We start from the raw sequence: 15,526 nt of genomic DNA, 5'->3' as shown, positions 1-15,526 counted from the left end.
AATTTCTTATAATGTGAAAACCTCACTCTCCATTAAAAAAAAACTCACCTTTGATAAAAACCCTTCAATTCAACTTCATTTTGTTGTTTAATAATAGAAGTTTGATTGAAGTTTTGTGAGATTGTCTAATAAGGCGAAATTTATATATATTGAAGCTACTTGAATAGCAAGGAGTTCTTAATCATATGGAAAGAGATAAGATAAACACTATTTTAAATGCAAAATTGTACTTATCGAGATATTCCCACAACATATATATAACCCAACTATGTTTTGAGGTTAGTTCAATGCATTTACATCCAGTTTCTGATTTTCCGTTATTTATATTTTGAGGCTAGTTCAATGCAATTGCATCCGATTTCCGATTCTCGTTATTTAGTTTTTGAGGTTAGTTCAATATAGCTGCATCCAGTTTCCAATTTCCTGTTAATTATTTATTTGAAGTCGTTCAATGCATTTGCATCCGGTTTAGTTTCGTTAATTATTATGTGAGATTAGTTTAATGCATTTGCATCCCGTTTTCCGATTTCTGATTTCTCGTTTATTATTTGATAAGGTTGCATTTACATCTAGTTTCCGATTTTTTGTTAACTATTGTTTGAGGTTAGTTCAATGAATTTGCATCAAGTTTCCGATTTTTCGTTAATTATTCTTGAGATTAGTTCAATGTATTTGCATCCAATTTATTTTTTGAGATTAGTTCAGTGCAGTTGCATCCGGTTTCCAATTTCCCGTTAATTATTTTTTAAGATTAGTTCTACGCATTTGCATCATGTTTCTCTACAATTAATTTTTCTTTGAGGTTAGTTCAATGGAGTTGCATCTAATTTCCGATTTCCCATTAATTAAATCTTTGAGGGTTAATTCAATGTATTTGCATCTAATTTCCGATTTTCCGACAATTATTTTTTTATGTTAGTTTGATGTATTTGCATCCAAGTTTTGATTTTCCGATAATTATTCTTTGAGGTTAGTTTAATGCAGTTGTATCTATATTATAATTTTATATTAATTACTTTTTAAAATTAGTTTAATGCTTGTATTTACATCCAGTTTCCGATTTCACGTTAAATATTATTTGAGGTTTAGTTCGTTGCATTTGTATCCAGTTTTCGGTTCCCCATTAATTGTTTTTTGACGTTATTTTCATTTAATATTATATATATTTTAAAATATTTGTCATTATTGTTTTGCCGTTATTTTTTTTTCATTTTCTATTATATATTTTGTGATGTTATTTTTTGTATAATTTAATTTTCCACATGTAATTTGTTTTGATTTGGTATATAATTTATTTAAATCCAATATCCACTTTAACTTAATCTCGTTATTCCGCCGAATATATAACATTATAGAGTTGAAAAATTATATTATAGTGCTGAAAAATTATAAATTCATAAATTTAATTGGAATATGTCATAATTATTGTGGCAAGAATTGTTATTTTTTGAATCCTTAACTATGAATAAATGTCTAATTTCCACAGTGGATGGCGCATCAAATCAAAAGGCTTTTAGGAAAATCGTTTTCGGTAGAAACTATTGTTTTTAGCAATTTAGTTGTTTGTCTCATATTTTTTTTTTCGTAATTAGCTATATTGTTTAGGAAAAATTGGAGACTCTGTGAAACTCTAAATGAGATTTTTTTTTTCGTATTTAGCTATAGTGTTTAGGAAAAGTTAGAGACTTTGTAAAACTCTAAATGTGATTGTTTCCTTATTTATATCATTTTTTTTTTATAATTAGTAATAAAGTTAAGAAAAAATTAGAATCTCTCCGAGTGCTCCAAAAAATAGATTGGTGAGGGTATAACTATAATATATATCTAAATAATTAGAATATGTCGTAATTATTGTGGTCAGAATTGTGATTTTTGGAATTCTTAACTACGAATAAATGTCTAAATCCAGCCGATTGGATGTCGATCAAATCGAAAGAGTTTTAGGAAAAAATCGTGATTACGTGGAAACTATTGTTTTTTAGCAATTTAGTTTTTTGGTTTTTTTTTTTTAATTAGTTATATTGTTTAGGAAAAGTTGGAGAGATTCGTGAAACTCAGATGGGGTTGTTTTTTAAGTAATTATTTATCTTGTTTAGGAAAAGTTAGAGACTCTGTGAAACTCTTGGGATTGTTTCCTTATTTATCTCCTACTTTTTCTTAATTAGTCATGACACGTGGACAACTTAGAAACGCTTCCTCAATTGAAGATGATAGAGCTATAATATATATATAAAGATACTGCAATAGTACTATAACATTTTTTTTATGCGCGACTCTTGGGTTTTTTTTTGTGAACCGATTTTGTCTCTATTTAAAAAAAAATATAATAAAATTAATGACTATTTTACTCTGATCTTTTTCTATATGAACGATTTAGCCCTTCGTTTCGTTTTTATGACTGTGTTTGCCCTTTTTATTGATCATTAAATTTCAGTGATTTCAGATGCTTGTGTTTAACCAGAGGAGCACCTGCATCAGACTACTTAATGTGTAATGAAAACATACCGGGTCGAGAGATCGGATTCAGAGTTTTCACTTTTCAGTACCATGGCTACCTTCTGACTTGCTTTAGGGGAAGAAGAGTGAAGAACTACTGGGCAGTGAAGTAAATGTCAGACAGTACCGTAGTTCGTCATACGAGTTAGGTAAAAGGTAAAACTGTCATGGATCGCGTGTTGTGTTTTGGAGTTTGGACTGAATATACAATCCAATAATTTTACTCATCAGATTCAAGGAGGAAAAAGTCAAACGAAAAGCGTTCGTATTGGAGTACTCTTCATATTGTACGACTCTGACCAGATTCAGAATCTGATGGCGAACCCAATCAAGTCATCATGTCCCATGAGTACACATGGCCGAACCATTCTTCATCTGTGCGTGCGCGTGGACTCATAAACATAGTACAAAATATTATGATATATTGCGATATTTAGAGATATCTATTCAGATTTCATATAAAGATATATAAATATCACGATATATGTAGAGATATATACGATTGTAAATATCAGTGATATTTGGATGATATTTACGATATTTATAATATTTGAGAATATTTTTGCGATATTTTGAGATATTTTTGTGTATATAACAATTTTATTTAACATTTACCAGTATATTTCAAATAAATATAAATAATGTATCATGATATATCAATAAATATCCACAATATCCATAATATTTGTCGATATTTTGGATATATCAACGATATTTGCATGTGAAACAATGTCAAATATCTCGAAAGAAGGAGAATATATCTACGATACATATCAGTAAATTGAATATCGATAAATACCTATATCCTGATATTTTGTACTATGCTCCTAAGTAATGTTCTAAGAGTGATACTAACCTAGCATCAAAACATTAAATTTCTAACAATTTGGTATTTTTTCAATTTCAGGAGAGTCACATATGGATGAAAATACAAAAAAAAATCAAACCAAACACCAAATCGGCCAATATTTGGTTCTAGTTTTGGTGCTGTATCAAATCACTCACGCGGTTTTACTAACACCGCGTGGGCTTGGGCTATATTGTTGACTTCAATCACGCAGTTTTGCCAAAATCGCGCCAGAGATTGGAAAAGAAAAAAAATAAGAAAGTTGATCACGCGGTTTTTTTGGCTTGGGCTTTTAAGATGGGCTTTACTGGCGCGGTGTTGGGAAAACCGTGTGGGCTATATGGCGCAGTTTATCCAAAATCGCGTCATTTGATGTCAAATTTTTGATGTTGCTCCTAAAGATGGTTGGTGTTTTTTTTGGTTTGGTTCAAAATTTTAGTATTTTTTCAGTTGCTCTCCTAACGATGCTCTAAGACGTCTACTAAAAATGGCACCGACAATCAGTAAACACTACAAACGGACAAAAACAGCCTAACGCATTAACTGTCATTCATCTTGTATAACAAGCAGAGGGGAACATTTAAGATGAAGATGCTGTGAATCAGTACGTCCAAAATATTTGAGGCCGAATAGTTCAGAAGCAGTTTTTTTTTTTTAAGTTGGAATAAGACTTCGTTTTTTTTTTCCCGATAACATGGCAGTAAGACTACGTTGAGAGTGTCTCAGAATTCCGTAATCTATATTTCGTATTATTTATAAGGGCATCTCCAATCTCCAATGGAGGGTGTAACCGTATAGAATGTAAAGTTTATATTTCAAGTATCAAAAAACTTTTTCCAATGGGGTGATATACCGTAGGTAATAGACTATTAGCTGATAAAAGAAGTGGGGAATTCTTTATCTCGCTATCAATTGATAAATAGTTCGGGCGACACTTTAACCAACGTCCGAACAAAAAAATTCGGACGTTATTTTAAGTCACGTCTCTTTTTAGGTCTAAAATTATAATTTGTAATTTTTTAAAGTGGGCGTCCCACTTTAAATTAAAGAGAAACGTCACTTTAAGTGACGTCTGAGTTTAAAATCAATTTTTTTTTTTTTTTTTTTTTTTTTTTACATTTCTCCATTGGAAGAGTATTGGAGAGTATAGAGTGTGGATATTTATAAATTATACAATAGTATGCAATTAGAGTTATAAAATCCTAATCACACTTACGTGAAGCCTACGTGGAGGGGAGGGGCGAGCCGAGGGAATCGACCTAGGGGAGTGTATACACATAATCAAAATACAAGGTCGACCGAATCTGACTTAGGGGAGTGCTTATACTATTTCAGAAAATAAAATAGCATGAAGCGTGTTTACCACTTTGACCATGTAATTAACAAGGGATAACAAAAGCGTATTAGTAGATGAAGTAAAACATTCAAATTATAAACATACCTTTTGAAAAGGAACAATCAAGGCAGACTGGGATAAAACAAAGGTTTGATCACTTTAAACTCTCCACAGTCACTTATATAGACTGTTTTAATAGGTCTGTTCCATATATTACGTGCACTCTGAGCTTTTTTGTCTCTAAAAAACTCAGCCAATTTGTTGAATTGAAAAAAATAGTTTAATATTAGGGTTTTTAAATGCTTATATCTTATTCTAATATCATTTCTTGAATTTTTTCCATCAGAATTAGCAAATCTTTGTTGTGAATTGAAATAAATTGGTTTGAGAAATTATGGAAGAATTAAAACGATCGATTTTTTTTTTTTTTTTTTTTTCAAAACTCATAATAGTAAAGTGAATAGTGAAGACAGAATGAGACCTTATTAAAGAAAAAGTATAAATAAATAGTATAATAAAAGCTTTAGTTTTTTATATTTGGATAGAACAAATAAGCCATGACTTTGCAAAGATTTTCTGCCCTCGATTTAATTGTGTGTTACTTGATTTTTATTATCGGTCCGTCCCTTTATATTCTCTAAGAGTAAGAATAGATTAATGATAAAATACTTGGGTTTGATATGACGGCTCTACACCGGCGGCTAGGGGGGTGTTTGTTATGATGGAACCTATTAGGAAAGAAAAATAAGACTTTTATGTTTTTGTTTGGCTGGAAAGGAAATGGGTCATAGAAACAAAATTAAATTTTTGAGCTAACCCCTAAAAAGAGGAAAGGTAGTAGATAAATATTTGATTACTTATTTGCAAACAAACGTGTACGAACCTTTCTATGTATTCATTTTAAAATTTTTTATTATTGATAATACATAACTAAAATTTAACAAATATTATAAATTTTAGTTAAATTTTTGATAAAATATTTGAACTTATTTTGAGTACGAACCTCTATGTATTCAAAAAAATTTATAAAACCTTCGGTCTCAATCTATGTGTGAGGTATAATTTGGAGATGCACTATACTATTGAGCTTACTAGATGCGGAAGACCACTTCAAAGAATTAGGTACACTTTATCTTAATTCAAGACTTGGAAAAGTAAGAATAAGTAATATCTAAGATGCGACGTGTGACATAGATACCAATCTTTCAAATGACGGGAATGTCCTCAATTTTATTAAGTTCGGAAAAAGTTCCATTTTGAAGTTTTCAAACGATGGCTCATCTCTTGTTCAAATGCCGGCAAAACACTTGTTTATTTTTTTGTTGTGGACTTCACTTTGACTTCTGCCCTCACGAACTAAACAAAACCCTAAAAATAATGATAAATTGTTAAATCCTTAAAAGTTTCAGCATAAATTTCAACCAACTCATCACGAATTATGTCGAGATTTTCTAAAATCCGTAAAGTCTATTGATTTTGAGAATTGAGACTACGTTTGAAACAAAGAAATAACTGATTTGACTGGATAAGCAATTTAAAGAGGGGCAATAGGGTAAAATAGGGACATGAAGCACCAAACAAACACGGCGGCGGGCGGGACTTGGCAATTCCGATTCACACGCAATAAGTAGTAAAAATCAAGTTACTTTACTTGACACTATCTCTCTCTTTCTCCGCAATTATGACTCATCCTCTAAATTCTAGTTGAAATTCAATTCTAAATTCAACCTCAACAAACACGATTTCACCCCATCTCTCTCTGTTCAGTTGGATTTGAAGATGGGGGGAGTATGTTCAAGTGGGAGGGTATCAAAAAGAAGTTTAGTAATAGAGCCGTCGTCACTGAAGAATAACAATAACAATTCAGGGTATTCGAGTAATTTCATCAGAACTCCGACTTATGATGATGATAATAATAGTAAGCAAGAAAATGATACACCATCGATATCTTATTCACCAATGGATTATCATTCTGGGGAATTGGGTATACCTACTAACAAGCGGAATCAATTAAATCCTTCTACTACTGCCAGATCAGCTACTTACAAGGTCGGTAGTATATATAAGTTTTCATTTTTTTTAAAATTAATTTTATATGATATGTTAATAATAATAATAATGAAGTGGGTTTTACAGGTACCACAAATGGGATACCTATTGGGAAGGGCAGGAATTGTTGGACTGGAGAAGGCTGTGGAGGTTTTAGACACACTCGGAAGTAGTATGTCAAATTTGAACCCTAGCAGTGGTGGTTTTATTTCTGGAATGGCATCACGTGGGAATAAAATATCTATTCTGGCATTTGAGGTAGCTAATACAATTGTTAAAGGAGCAAATCTGTTACAGTCACTTTCAAAGGAAAATACACAGTTCTTGAAAGAAGGGGTCCTTCATTCTGATGGAGTACAACTACTTGTGTCTACTGATGTCGAGGAGTTGCTTAGAATTGCTGCTGCTGACAAAAGGGAAGAATTTGATGTTTTCTCTAGAGAAGTTGTTAGATTTGGAGACAAGTGTAAAGATCCTCAGTGGCACTTTCTGAATCGATATTTTCAAAAGTAAGGTATATGCTGGATACCTTTTGATGTTTACAAGTTTAATATCTGACATTAAACTTATGTCTTGTAATGGTTTTTATGTTTCAGACTGGATACGGATATCGCACCGCATAAAGAACATAAAGAAGAGGCGGAAATGACAATCCAAGAGCTTACAACTTTGGCTCAACATACTGCTGTAAGTATGTCTTTGTATATTTTCTTTAGCTCAGTGACTGCTGTGAGAATGTCTTTGTAGATTTTATTTCCCTCAAACTACCAGTGCTCCTAAAGTCGTCAAATTAATGAATCCAAGACCTTGGACCCAAAACCTCCTAAGTCTTGACCAGTAAAGTTCCTAATGAACAACAGTTGCTCCGAAAGGTTTCGCGTCTCTTGGTTATCAGGTATGGTGGGATATAACTGGAGGATCCTTTCCCAACTATTTAGATTTTCATAACTTCTGTAGGATCGGTACTTTGAAGTGGCTCTCTTATATAAAAGAACTTGATAGAACCCCTCATCCACATGCTCATGTCTCTGTAAGAATGTAAGATACAATGCCATCACAAGATACGCATTGGGTACGGTGTACACAGTGACAGGTGATGGTATGTATCACAAAGCAACATGAACATGTGTCTGTGCTTTTGTCTTGTGTTCATGATTAATCGTCTGCTCAGTTGTTGTTCTTCAAACTGATTTATCTTTCATATACAGGAATTGTATCACGAGTTGCACGCTTTAGACAGATTTGAGCAAGATTATCGGCGGAAGCTTGAGGAAGTAGAGTCTTTACATCTCCCTCGAAAAGGTTGATCACTTGCAGCATCTTTTTATTTATTTATTTTCTTAGTCTATCATTGGTTTCATAGAAACAGTTTGGTGGTCAGAATCAAATGGTCTTCTCGAAAATGACAGCATGTAGTTTTTTGCATGACATTGAAAGAGAGTATGGTTTTGCACAAATATTTCATGTTTCCCTTTGTTCCGATTAAATAATGTTCACAAGTATATTTCCTTGATAATTGTCAATTGATTATCTGTCAACGGAGAGAAAACCGAATTCAAGGATGGGTATCCATTGCAAAGTTTCAAGTCAAGCTCATTGTAAGAGCAACCTTGTGACCCTTCTTGTTTATTTAACACCTATGATCTAATTAATCACTGTTATGCTTCTTATATGTGAAAATATTATACCAACTTTTGTTTATAGGAACTACTATTATACATATCACACACGATGCACCTTAAAATTAGAAAACATAAATACTTGTCTCAGTACATACTACCGAAAAGAAGAGATTTTCTTGAGTCAATAGTATCTGTTAAGTGTTGAAACTTGAAAGTAACATGACTTGTATGGTTACCTCACCAATGAAATAAGTCCATGCAATTTGAAAAGGAAATTGTTTAGACTGCAGTGAGGCTGGTATCCTGGTAATAATGATGTTTGGTGTGTGCCACCAGGGTTGTTGTTAAGTGTGCTTCCACCCAAATGGTTTACATGTGAATCTTTGTTTTACTGTATTGCACATATCTTTGTTTACGTTCGATTTTGTAGTAAAGTAGTAGTAATATGGTGTCACAATGGTAGTCCCTGAGAGTTTGTAGGTTCAAACGTGCAGTCTAGTGACCAGCTGTAGTGCTCATGGGGGGTATGTGAGCATCTGTACACCCACAGTGATGTTGATAAAATGTCTGTACCCCATGCTAGACCAGCGTTTACGTTGTTATGCCCCCTCTATAGATCTCATTTTTGACGTTAAGCTAGTGAAAAGATATTACTTGTATACTTGTCTGCTTTCTCCAGGTGACCATGCACCATTGTTTTCTGGAGATATAGTGATGACATTGTTTATGCCACTTGTTAAAACTTAAAAGTAGTGCCATTGCTTCTTTAAGTTTACTTTGACACTGCTTTATCAGTGAATATTTTGTTTATTTTTTTGAACCCATACCACCCACTATAGGGTGCTTCCCCTTAGATAAGGTGTTTTTGTACTCTACAATGTTGACCTTTAATATTAAGAAATATCATTTCAAGCACAGTGCTGATTATTTTTGAAAGGAAAAAACATGTCTGAATTTTATCCTTGCACTGTATCTTCATTAATTTGTAATATACCACAAGAATGTGAGCTATCAATTCGATGCTTCTATCATGTAAACAATGACTTGTGTATGAATTTCATTTTGTTCTGTTTTATCTCTCTTGACCGAGTTATAAAAATTCTTGTTAAGACTTTGCATGCTTTCTGAATCAGCATTCATTTTTTTTTGTAGGAGAGGGTCTCATGATTTTACATAGCGAGCTTAAACAGCAAAGAAAGCTTGTAAGAGGCTTAAAAAAGAAATCTCTTTGGTCCAAAAGTTTGGAAGAGGTATATCTATATGAACAATTATCTGTTACTGCAAATTAGTTTCCATCTATCCCGATGATTTCCTTACAGTGCATTTTCTCATATGTGAAAATTTTAGTACTGTACTTAACTTTCTTATTTATGTTAAAGTTCACTTTCTTTCTTAATGTTGGATTTGTTGTAGGTCATGGAAAAACTTGTTGACGTTGTTACCTTTATACATCAAAGAGATCGTTGAAGCTTTTGGCAAAAGCAGTATGTTTTTTTTTTTCCTGGGAACTTACCACTTTCCACCCTGTTGAATTCATGAGAGTTGTAATTAGGTACACTGATCTCATTTTCTTTTTGCATGGAAATGGTGTCTCGTGGGATTCATAGAATATTTTTCATTAGATAGATGACATATTTCCGTTAACTCAAACAATGTAGTTAGTGTTGTAATCACTTTGTCATTGGTGAAGCTTGAGATGTACAATTAGATGGATTGTGGCATCTAATATTCTTGGGTGTATGTCGTGCCAGATACATTAGCTGGGAGGGCGACAAATCAGAGTGCTCAAAGACTAGGGGTATCTGGTCTTGCATTGCACTATGCCAACATTATCAATCAGATAGATAACATTGTAAGTATCAGTATTTGTTTTTCCTTCGTGTGTTCAAATGATGATGACTTCGTGTGTTCAAAATATTTTGATATTTCCTCTTGATATTTTCAAATTTACCTCTTAAAAATCAGTCATAATATTTCCTACCTCTTGAAATATTTAAGAGGTAAATTTACCTCTTAAATTTGAACATCATTATCATTTCCTTGGCGTGTTCAAAGGCTTAGTATTTTGAACATCAAAACATCAAGAGGTAGGTAAATTTTGTAGGGGCATCAATTGTAAGGAAAACTTTGAAAAACTTATAATGATGATGCAATTAAACAGAATTAGCTGGCCCTGGCTAGCTGGCCCATTGTTTAAATTAGTCTTTGTTGTTGACATTGTTTATGAAAATTATGACTGATTTTTGTTTAATTAGAAACTCGTGGAATATACTGGTGATGTTTCACTTTAATATCCATATGTTGCTAGGTTTCTCGGCCAACTTCTCTTCCTCCTAACATGAGGGATACACTATACCATGGATTGCCATCTGGTGTAAAGGCTTCTCTGCGTTCCAGATTACAGTCATTTGATTGCAAAGAAGAGGTATATGCTTGGTTAATCTTCATATTTAGAATGGGTTAGAGCAAGTCCAATGGGGGGCTATATCGGCTGCTAAAGGCCATATAGCACCTCAAACACCAAACGACCATTCCAATGGGACGCTAGAAGGGTCTTATATTTGGCTGGTGTGATAAACCCAGCTAAATTTGTGGCCTTGTCTTGTGTAGCAGCTGCCACAATTGAGTTGCGGGAGACGGACGGCACAATTCCTGCTGCCCGTGTGTTAAATTGTGACAAAATTGTGCCGTTTTTGCCATAAATTTCAACTTATGTGTACAACTAATGAACATACGGCAGAAATTGTGCTGTCCATATCTATTTAGCACTTTAAAGTATAAAACGTCCATTGGAACAACTTTTAAGTTTTTGGCATGGCAAAATTTGACTTGCATGCTAAAAGGGCCAAAAATAATCCTATGTTGCGCCCTTTTAACAGCTCCCCATTGGACTTACTCTTATTTGGCAATTTCGTCCTTCCGCAAGGCGTAAGCACTGAGTGAACTTGAAGCTGTGTCTCGGTAGTTTTGAAGATGAACTTAATGTACTTGAGATATGTCGACTGGCAGAGGAAATATCAATTGTTAGCACTTCTCATGGAGCATCATATTTTTCCATTTTCTACTGGGACAATCAAGATCTGCTAAATAAATTTTCAGTAGAAGCTATACTAACATTTACTTTTATTTCTCTTGTGTCTTCTTATACTACTGTTTAGTGACTAATCCATCATTTGGTTATGTGCAGCTCACAGTCCCCAGATTAAAGCTGAGATGGAAAAACCCTGCAGTGGCTAGTTCCTGTAGCTGCAAATACAACCAAGTAAGTTGAATGAATCTGTGCACTTTTAGCATGTCGGCACGCGTTTTTCAGTTCTCTTTTGAATGATGCAGAACTGGAATATTTTGGGAATAAATACTTCTTCTATTTTTTCTGTTCATTACCGTCTATTCTTGACGGAAATCCTGTACATTTCTTTTTGTAATTTACTGTTGGAATTTTGTCCCTCAGAGCACATCAAGGTTTTGGATGGGTTGGAGAGTGGGCAAACACTGGGTGAGTCGACACTTGCAGTTTTCATTTCTTTAATTCCTTTACTTGCTTTTTTACAATTCGTTTCTTCAAGCACTACAGAATGCATCTAATCTCCACATTTATGAAGTGAGGATTTACGAGGTTGTTGTTTAATGACAGTAACGAGTTCAATAAGAAGACATCTGGTCAATATAACCTTGTCCGCCTCCAGACTCTATATCAGAGAGGGAGAAGACAGATTCATACATCCTTGAATTGGTGATATGGCTTCACCATCTGATAAGCCTAGTGAGACAACGAGACTTCGATTCAAGCCAATGGTACCTGTTCGATCCCCAACGCGACAAGATCCTTATTTTACCATCACAAATGCAGCGAGAACCTTGCCCATCGCTTAAGAGTAAGACTGATAGAATTCTGCAGCTCTCTCAAGTAGATCAAGACATGTTGCAACATGTGTGCTCGAAAAAAGTTAAATCCTGGAATTAGTAAAAGTCAGGAGTTTTCGACAGTCAAGAAGAAGAAGAGGACCAAAGCTTTGGGATTTAGGAGTAGTGGTAGCTCTCCAACTAGGGGATTCAGTGCAACTCAAGACTTGGAGCGACTTAATAGTAATTTGTTGGATGTAATGGACGGATTGCATACGCCCCGTTGAGACTCTTTCAGTTACCTATTGCCAGATGTGTCTTCGGCTTCATTTTTCCTCAGTTCTTTTGTATAGATATATTCATGTATGAAAATTTTACTGTGTATAAATATATGTATTGCAAATTTTGTTTGAGCTATCTCTCTGAATAAAGGTGCTAGTGCTGATAATCCATTGCCGACTGTTCAGAAGAGCTGAAGGTCAACAGAATTTTCTTAGGTCACAGAAGATCTACATTACAAGTTTTCCATCCTTCCTTTGTTGTTACTGGCGCGAGCAATGATTGTTATATTATATAATACTTGCCTAACAATTGAGCGACCATTTTGTACTGAAACTTGGAGGGCAAATCGTGAGAAATGGAACATTTGAGATGAAAGTAAAGATGACCGGTATTAGCCCTTTCTTGAGGTAAAAGCTCACTGACTTTCTTGGCCCTGGAATACTTGGAAATAAAGGCACTGCCTAGTGTTGGCAGAAGGTTCGGAGCATATTTAGGTCGATTTCTATTGTTACGCCCCAAGTGTCTGAAAGAATTCTGTTGTCCATGCTATGAGATCTTAGAATGATACAGCAGCTCGGTAGTAATTTTTCATTTAATTGGTAGCTGCAAATTGTTGATGAAGTCCACCACCATTCTTAGTCCTTTGAGCAAGAGTGCAACAAATTAACCTTGAGTTTCTGAAAATAAGATCCTCCAATGCTTTGCTGAGGTCCTTCTAGGTACCCTTTCTCTTAGCAATTCACGAGTTTTTCAACCACCATCTTACCCAATTACAGGGTTTGGTAATAAGTATTTACTCGGGTATTTCTCATGCCTTTCCAGCATTGGCATTTTATTAGCTTTAAGGTTTTATGCTTCTTCACGACCCAAAATTTGGCTGGAGATTTCAGAAGTATAAGTAAATGCTAAATTCTGATCACAAGTGTTGGAAGTTGGAACCACTGCACAGTCAGGCATGCAGCCCAGTCATCAATGAGCTGATGTTTCCATCTGCCCCATGCATTGCACTTTACAATATACAAACTAGTACAACACTATCTTCTCTTTTCTTCTTCCTTTCCAGCATCATTAATTAGTAGCACCGAAGATTATTATTTTTTCCCACCACATATACCTACTTAATATATCAAATAATTAGTTTTGACACAATTGCGACCTTTCAATTAATTAAAATTGTATACATGCTTATTGAATCGGTTAGGCCTAATACACTAGAATGGTAACTGTCACATTCATCTAAATGGTGTGAGGTACTCTCATACCAACGACTGTACGACATGGTAATCTGGTGTGATTTCCATATTAAACCAATATTATTAGACTATTAGTCAAGGTTGTGAGTGCATTATGCATCACATATTAATTCTTAATCCCATTTCTTAAAAGAATGATATTTGACTTGCAATCATAATCTGTTAGCTATGAATTTAGGAGGACTTGAATGCTTAGAGTATAAACTGAACGGGGCCATACGCTCCCTTCGTCATGCAATCAAAATACTTTTATGTTCTTTTTCTTCAACTGCTCCTACTTCAGTCTGGAACCAGTTGCACACTTGCACCAACTTTCCTATATAAATCTTCCCAAACATCTCTCTATCCATCAGTTCCGTAGCCATTTCCCATTGCATTAATCTTCAGACATGGAGAGCTACAACGTCCAAAAAACAAGTCTGGTCCTTTCACTTCTCTTCTTTTCTTCTTATGCTCTTCTTGTCCAGGCTCTCAGTCCTGCAGGAACAATTCAAAGGATTACAAAACAACAAGTCCTTGCAAGCATTCCACCAAGTCATGAAAGCACACCAACAGGTTCTTCCCAATTATTCCTCACCTCTCCTTCAGGAAAATACGCCGTGTTCCTCCCTACGTCGTGAGACCTCTCCAGGTTGGGGGCTTTGGGACGGATTTCTGCTATGTTCAAGTTCAGGATTCGGGCATAAGTGTATGGGAATCAGAGTGCACTGTAGTAAGTAATGTCAACACATGCACTCTAGTGTTTTCTGATGCAGGTCTTGAGATATACGACGGAAGCAATTCTGCATGGGATACGGATGTTGAGGACGACGATGCTCATTTGGAGACATTAGTCTTGATAGATACTGGTGACATGCGGATAATGGACAAAGAAGGTGAACTTAAATGGAAGGCAAGTGACAATCCGATTGTTAACCAAAACTGTGGGTCTATAGGAGCACCTGGATTGTCACCAGCTCATCCTCCATTTGGTTCTCCTATTCATGGGCAAAAAGGTCCCTTTGGCCAACAGGTATATAACCAAGTACAACAAGTAAATAACCAAGGACAACAACTACCATTCGGCATTGCCCAACAGCAACCGCCACAAGAGCAAGAACTAGCACCAGAATCAGAACCACAACCACAACCACCACAACCACAACAGCAACAACAACTTGGATTTTCTCAACAGAGTTTAAACCAGCCTTTCTCTTCATCGAACCAGCCTTTTGGAGTTAGTAATCAGCAACCCCTTGTAGATAACACTCCCTTTGATAGTGGGTGTTCAAGGGTCAAGCTTGAAATGGGGTTGGTTTGCTTAGTTGGTTTGATGGGTTACTTCGGTTTTCTCTTTTAGGTGGGTTTTTATCTAGTTTTGTGAATAAGGGGATCCTTTGAGGGTGCGTTCGTGTCTCAGTGTCCTGTCTTTCTTTTGGTTGTGGTGGTGTCAATTTGTTGTAAGAAAGTATGTATTTGTTTGCAGTGTTAAATTCTTAACTGATTTGTTTGGCAGTGTTAAATACTCAAATGATGAATTGAAAGATGTTCTTTTATTAGTAATTAATTCCCTAAAAACTATGCCTGTTCATGATTTAGGAGGAAAAAAAAACCAAATGGCTTCGCCCGGACTTGAACCGGAGACCTTCAGTGTGTTAGACTGACGTGATAACCAACTACACCACGAAACCTCTGACGATAATTCGATCAATTAAATATATTAATTTTAAATAAATCAACTGAGAATCCAATGCTCATGAAACCTTTTTCGGTTTCGTTTCTTTTTTCTCTTTTTCGATAAATTAGATGACATTCTTGT

At 34.8% G+C, this 15,526-nt stretch overlaps 1 protein-coding gene, 1 non-coding gene and 1 pseudogene across 3 annotated transcripts; 2 read left to right on the top strand and 1 right to left on the bottom strand.

Moving 5' to 3' along the window:
* Window positions 1–6,224: 6,224 nt before the first annotated feature.
* Window positions 6,225–12,643, top strand: LOC147472869 (protein PSK SIMULATOR 2-like; annotated as a pseudogene). Its single transcript, XR_015210654.1, has 11 exons — window positions 6,225–6,728; window positions 6,816–7,237; window positions 7,325–7,415; window positions 7,937–8,030; window positions 9,503–9,600; window positions 9,764–9,834; window positions 10,102–10,202; window positions 10,659–10,775; window positions 11,538–11,612; window positions 11,802–11,846; window positions 11,985–12,643. The product of XR_015210654.1 is annotated as a protein PSK SIMULATOR 2-like (transcript).
* A 1,327-nt stretch (window positions 12,644–13,970) lies between these two features.
* Window positions 13,971–15,270, top strand: LOC147472868 (uncharacterized). The gene is given in 3 exon segments (XM_086588122.1): window positions 13,971–14,336; window positions 14,338–14,360; window positions 14,362–15,270. Coding segments are annotated over 3 exon segments (948 nt in total). The 5' UTR covers window positions 13,971–14,117; the 3' UTR covers window positions 15,068–15,270.
* Window positions 15,271–15,324: 54 nt separating this feature from the next.
* On the bottom strand, window positions 15,325–15,398 carry TRNAV-AAC (transfer RNA valine (anticodon AAC)). Its single transcript has one exon. It is a non-coding gene; the product is annotated as a tRNA-Val (tRNA).
* Between the last annotated feature and the right edge of the window lie 128 nt (window positions 15,399–15,526).

Source organism: Coptis chinensis, unplaced genomic scaffold, assembly GCF_015680905.1.
Source record: "Coptis chinensis isolate HL-2020 unplaced genomic scaffold, ASM1568090v1 utg662_pilon_pilon, whole genome shotgun sequence".
Classification (NCBI taxonomy): Eukaryota; Viridiplantae; Streptophyta; class Magnoliopsida; order Ranunculales; family Ranunculaceae; genus Coptis; species Coptis chinensis.
The sequence above is the reverse complement of the archived record's forward strand: the minus strand, read 5'-3'. Positions and strand labels throughout refer to the sequence as shown.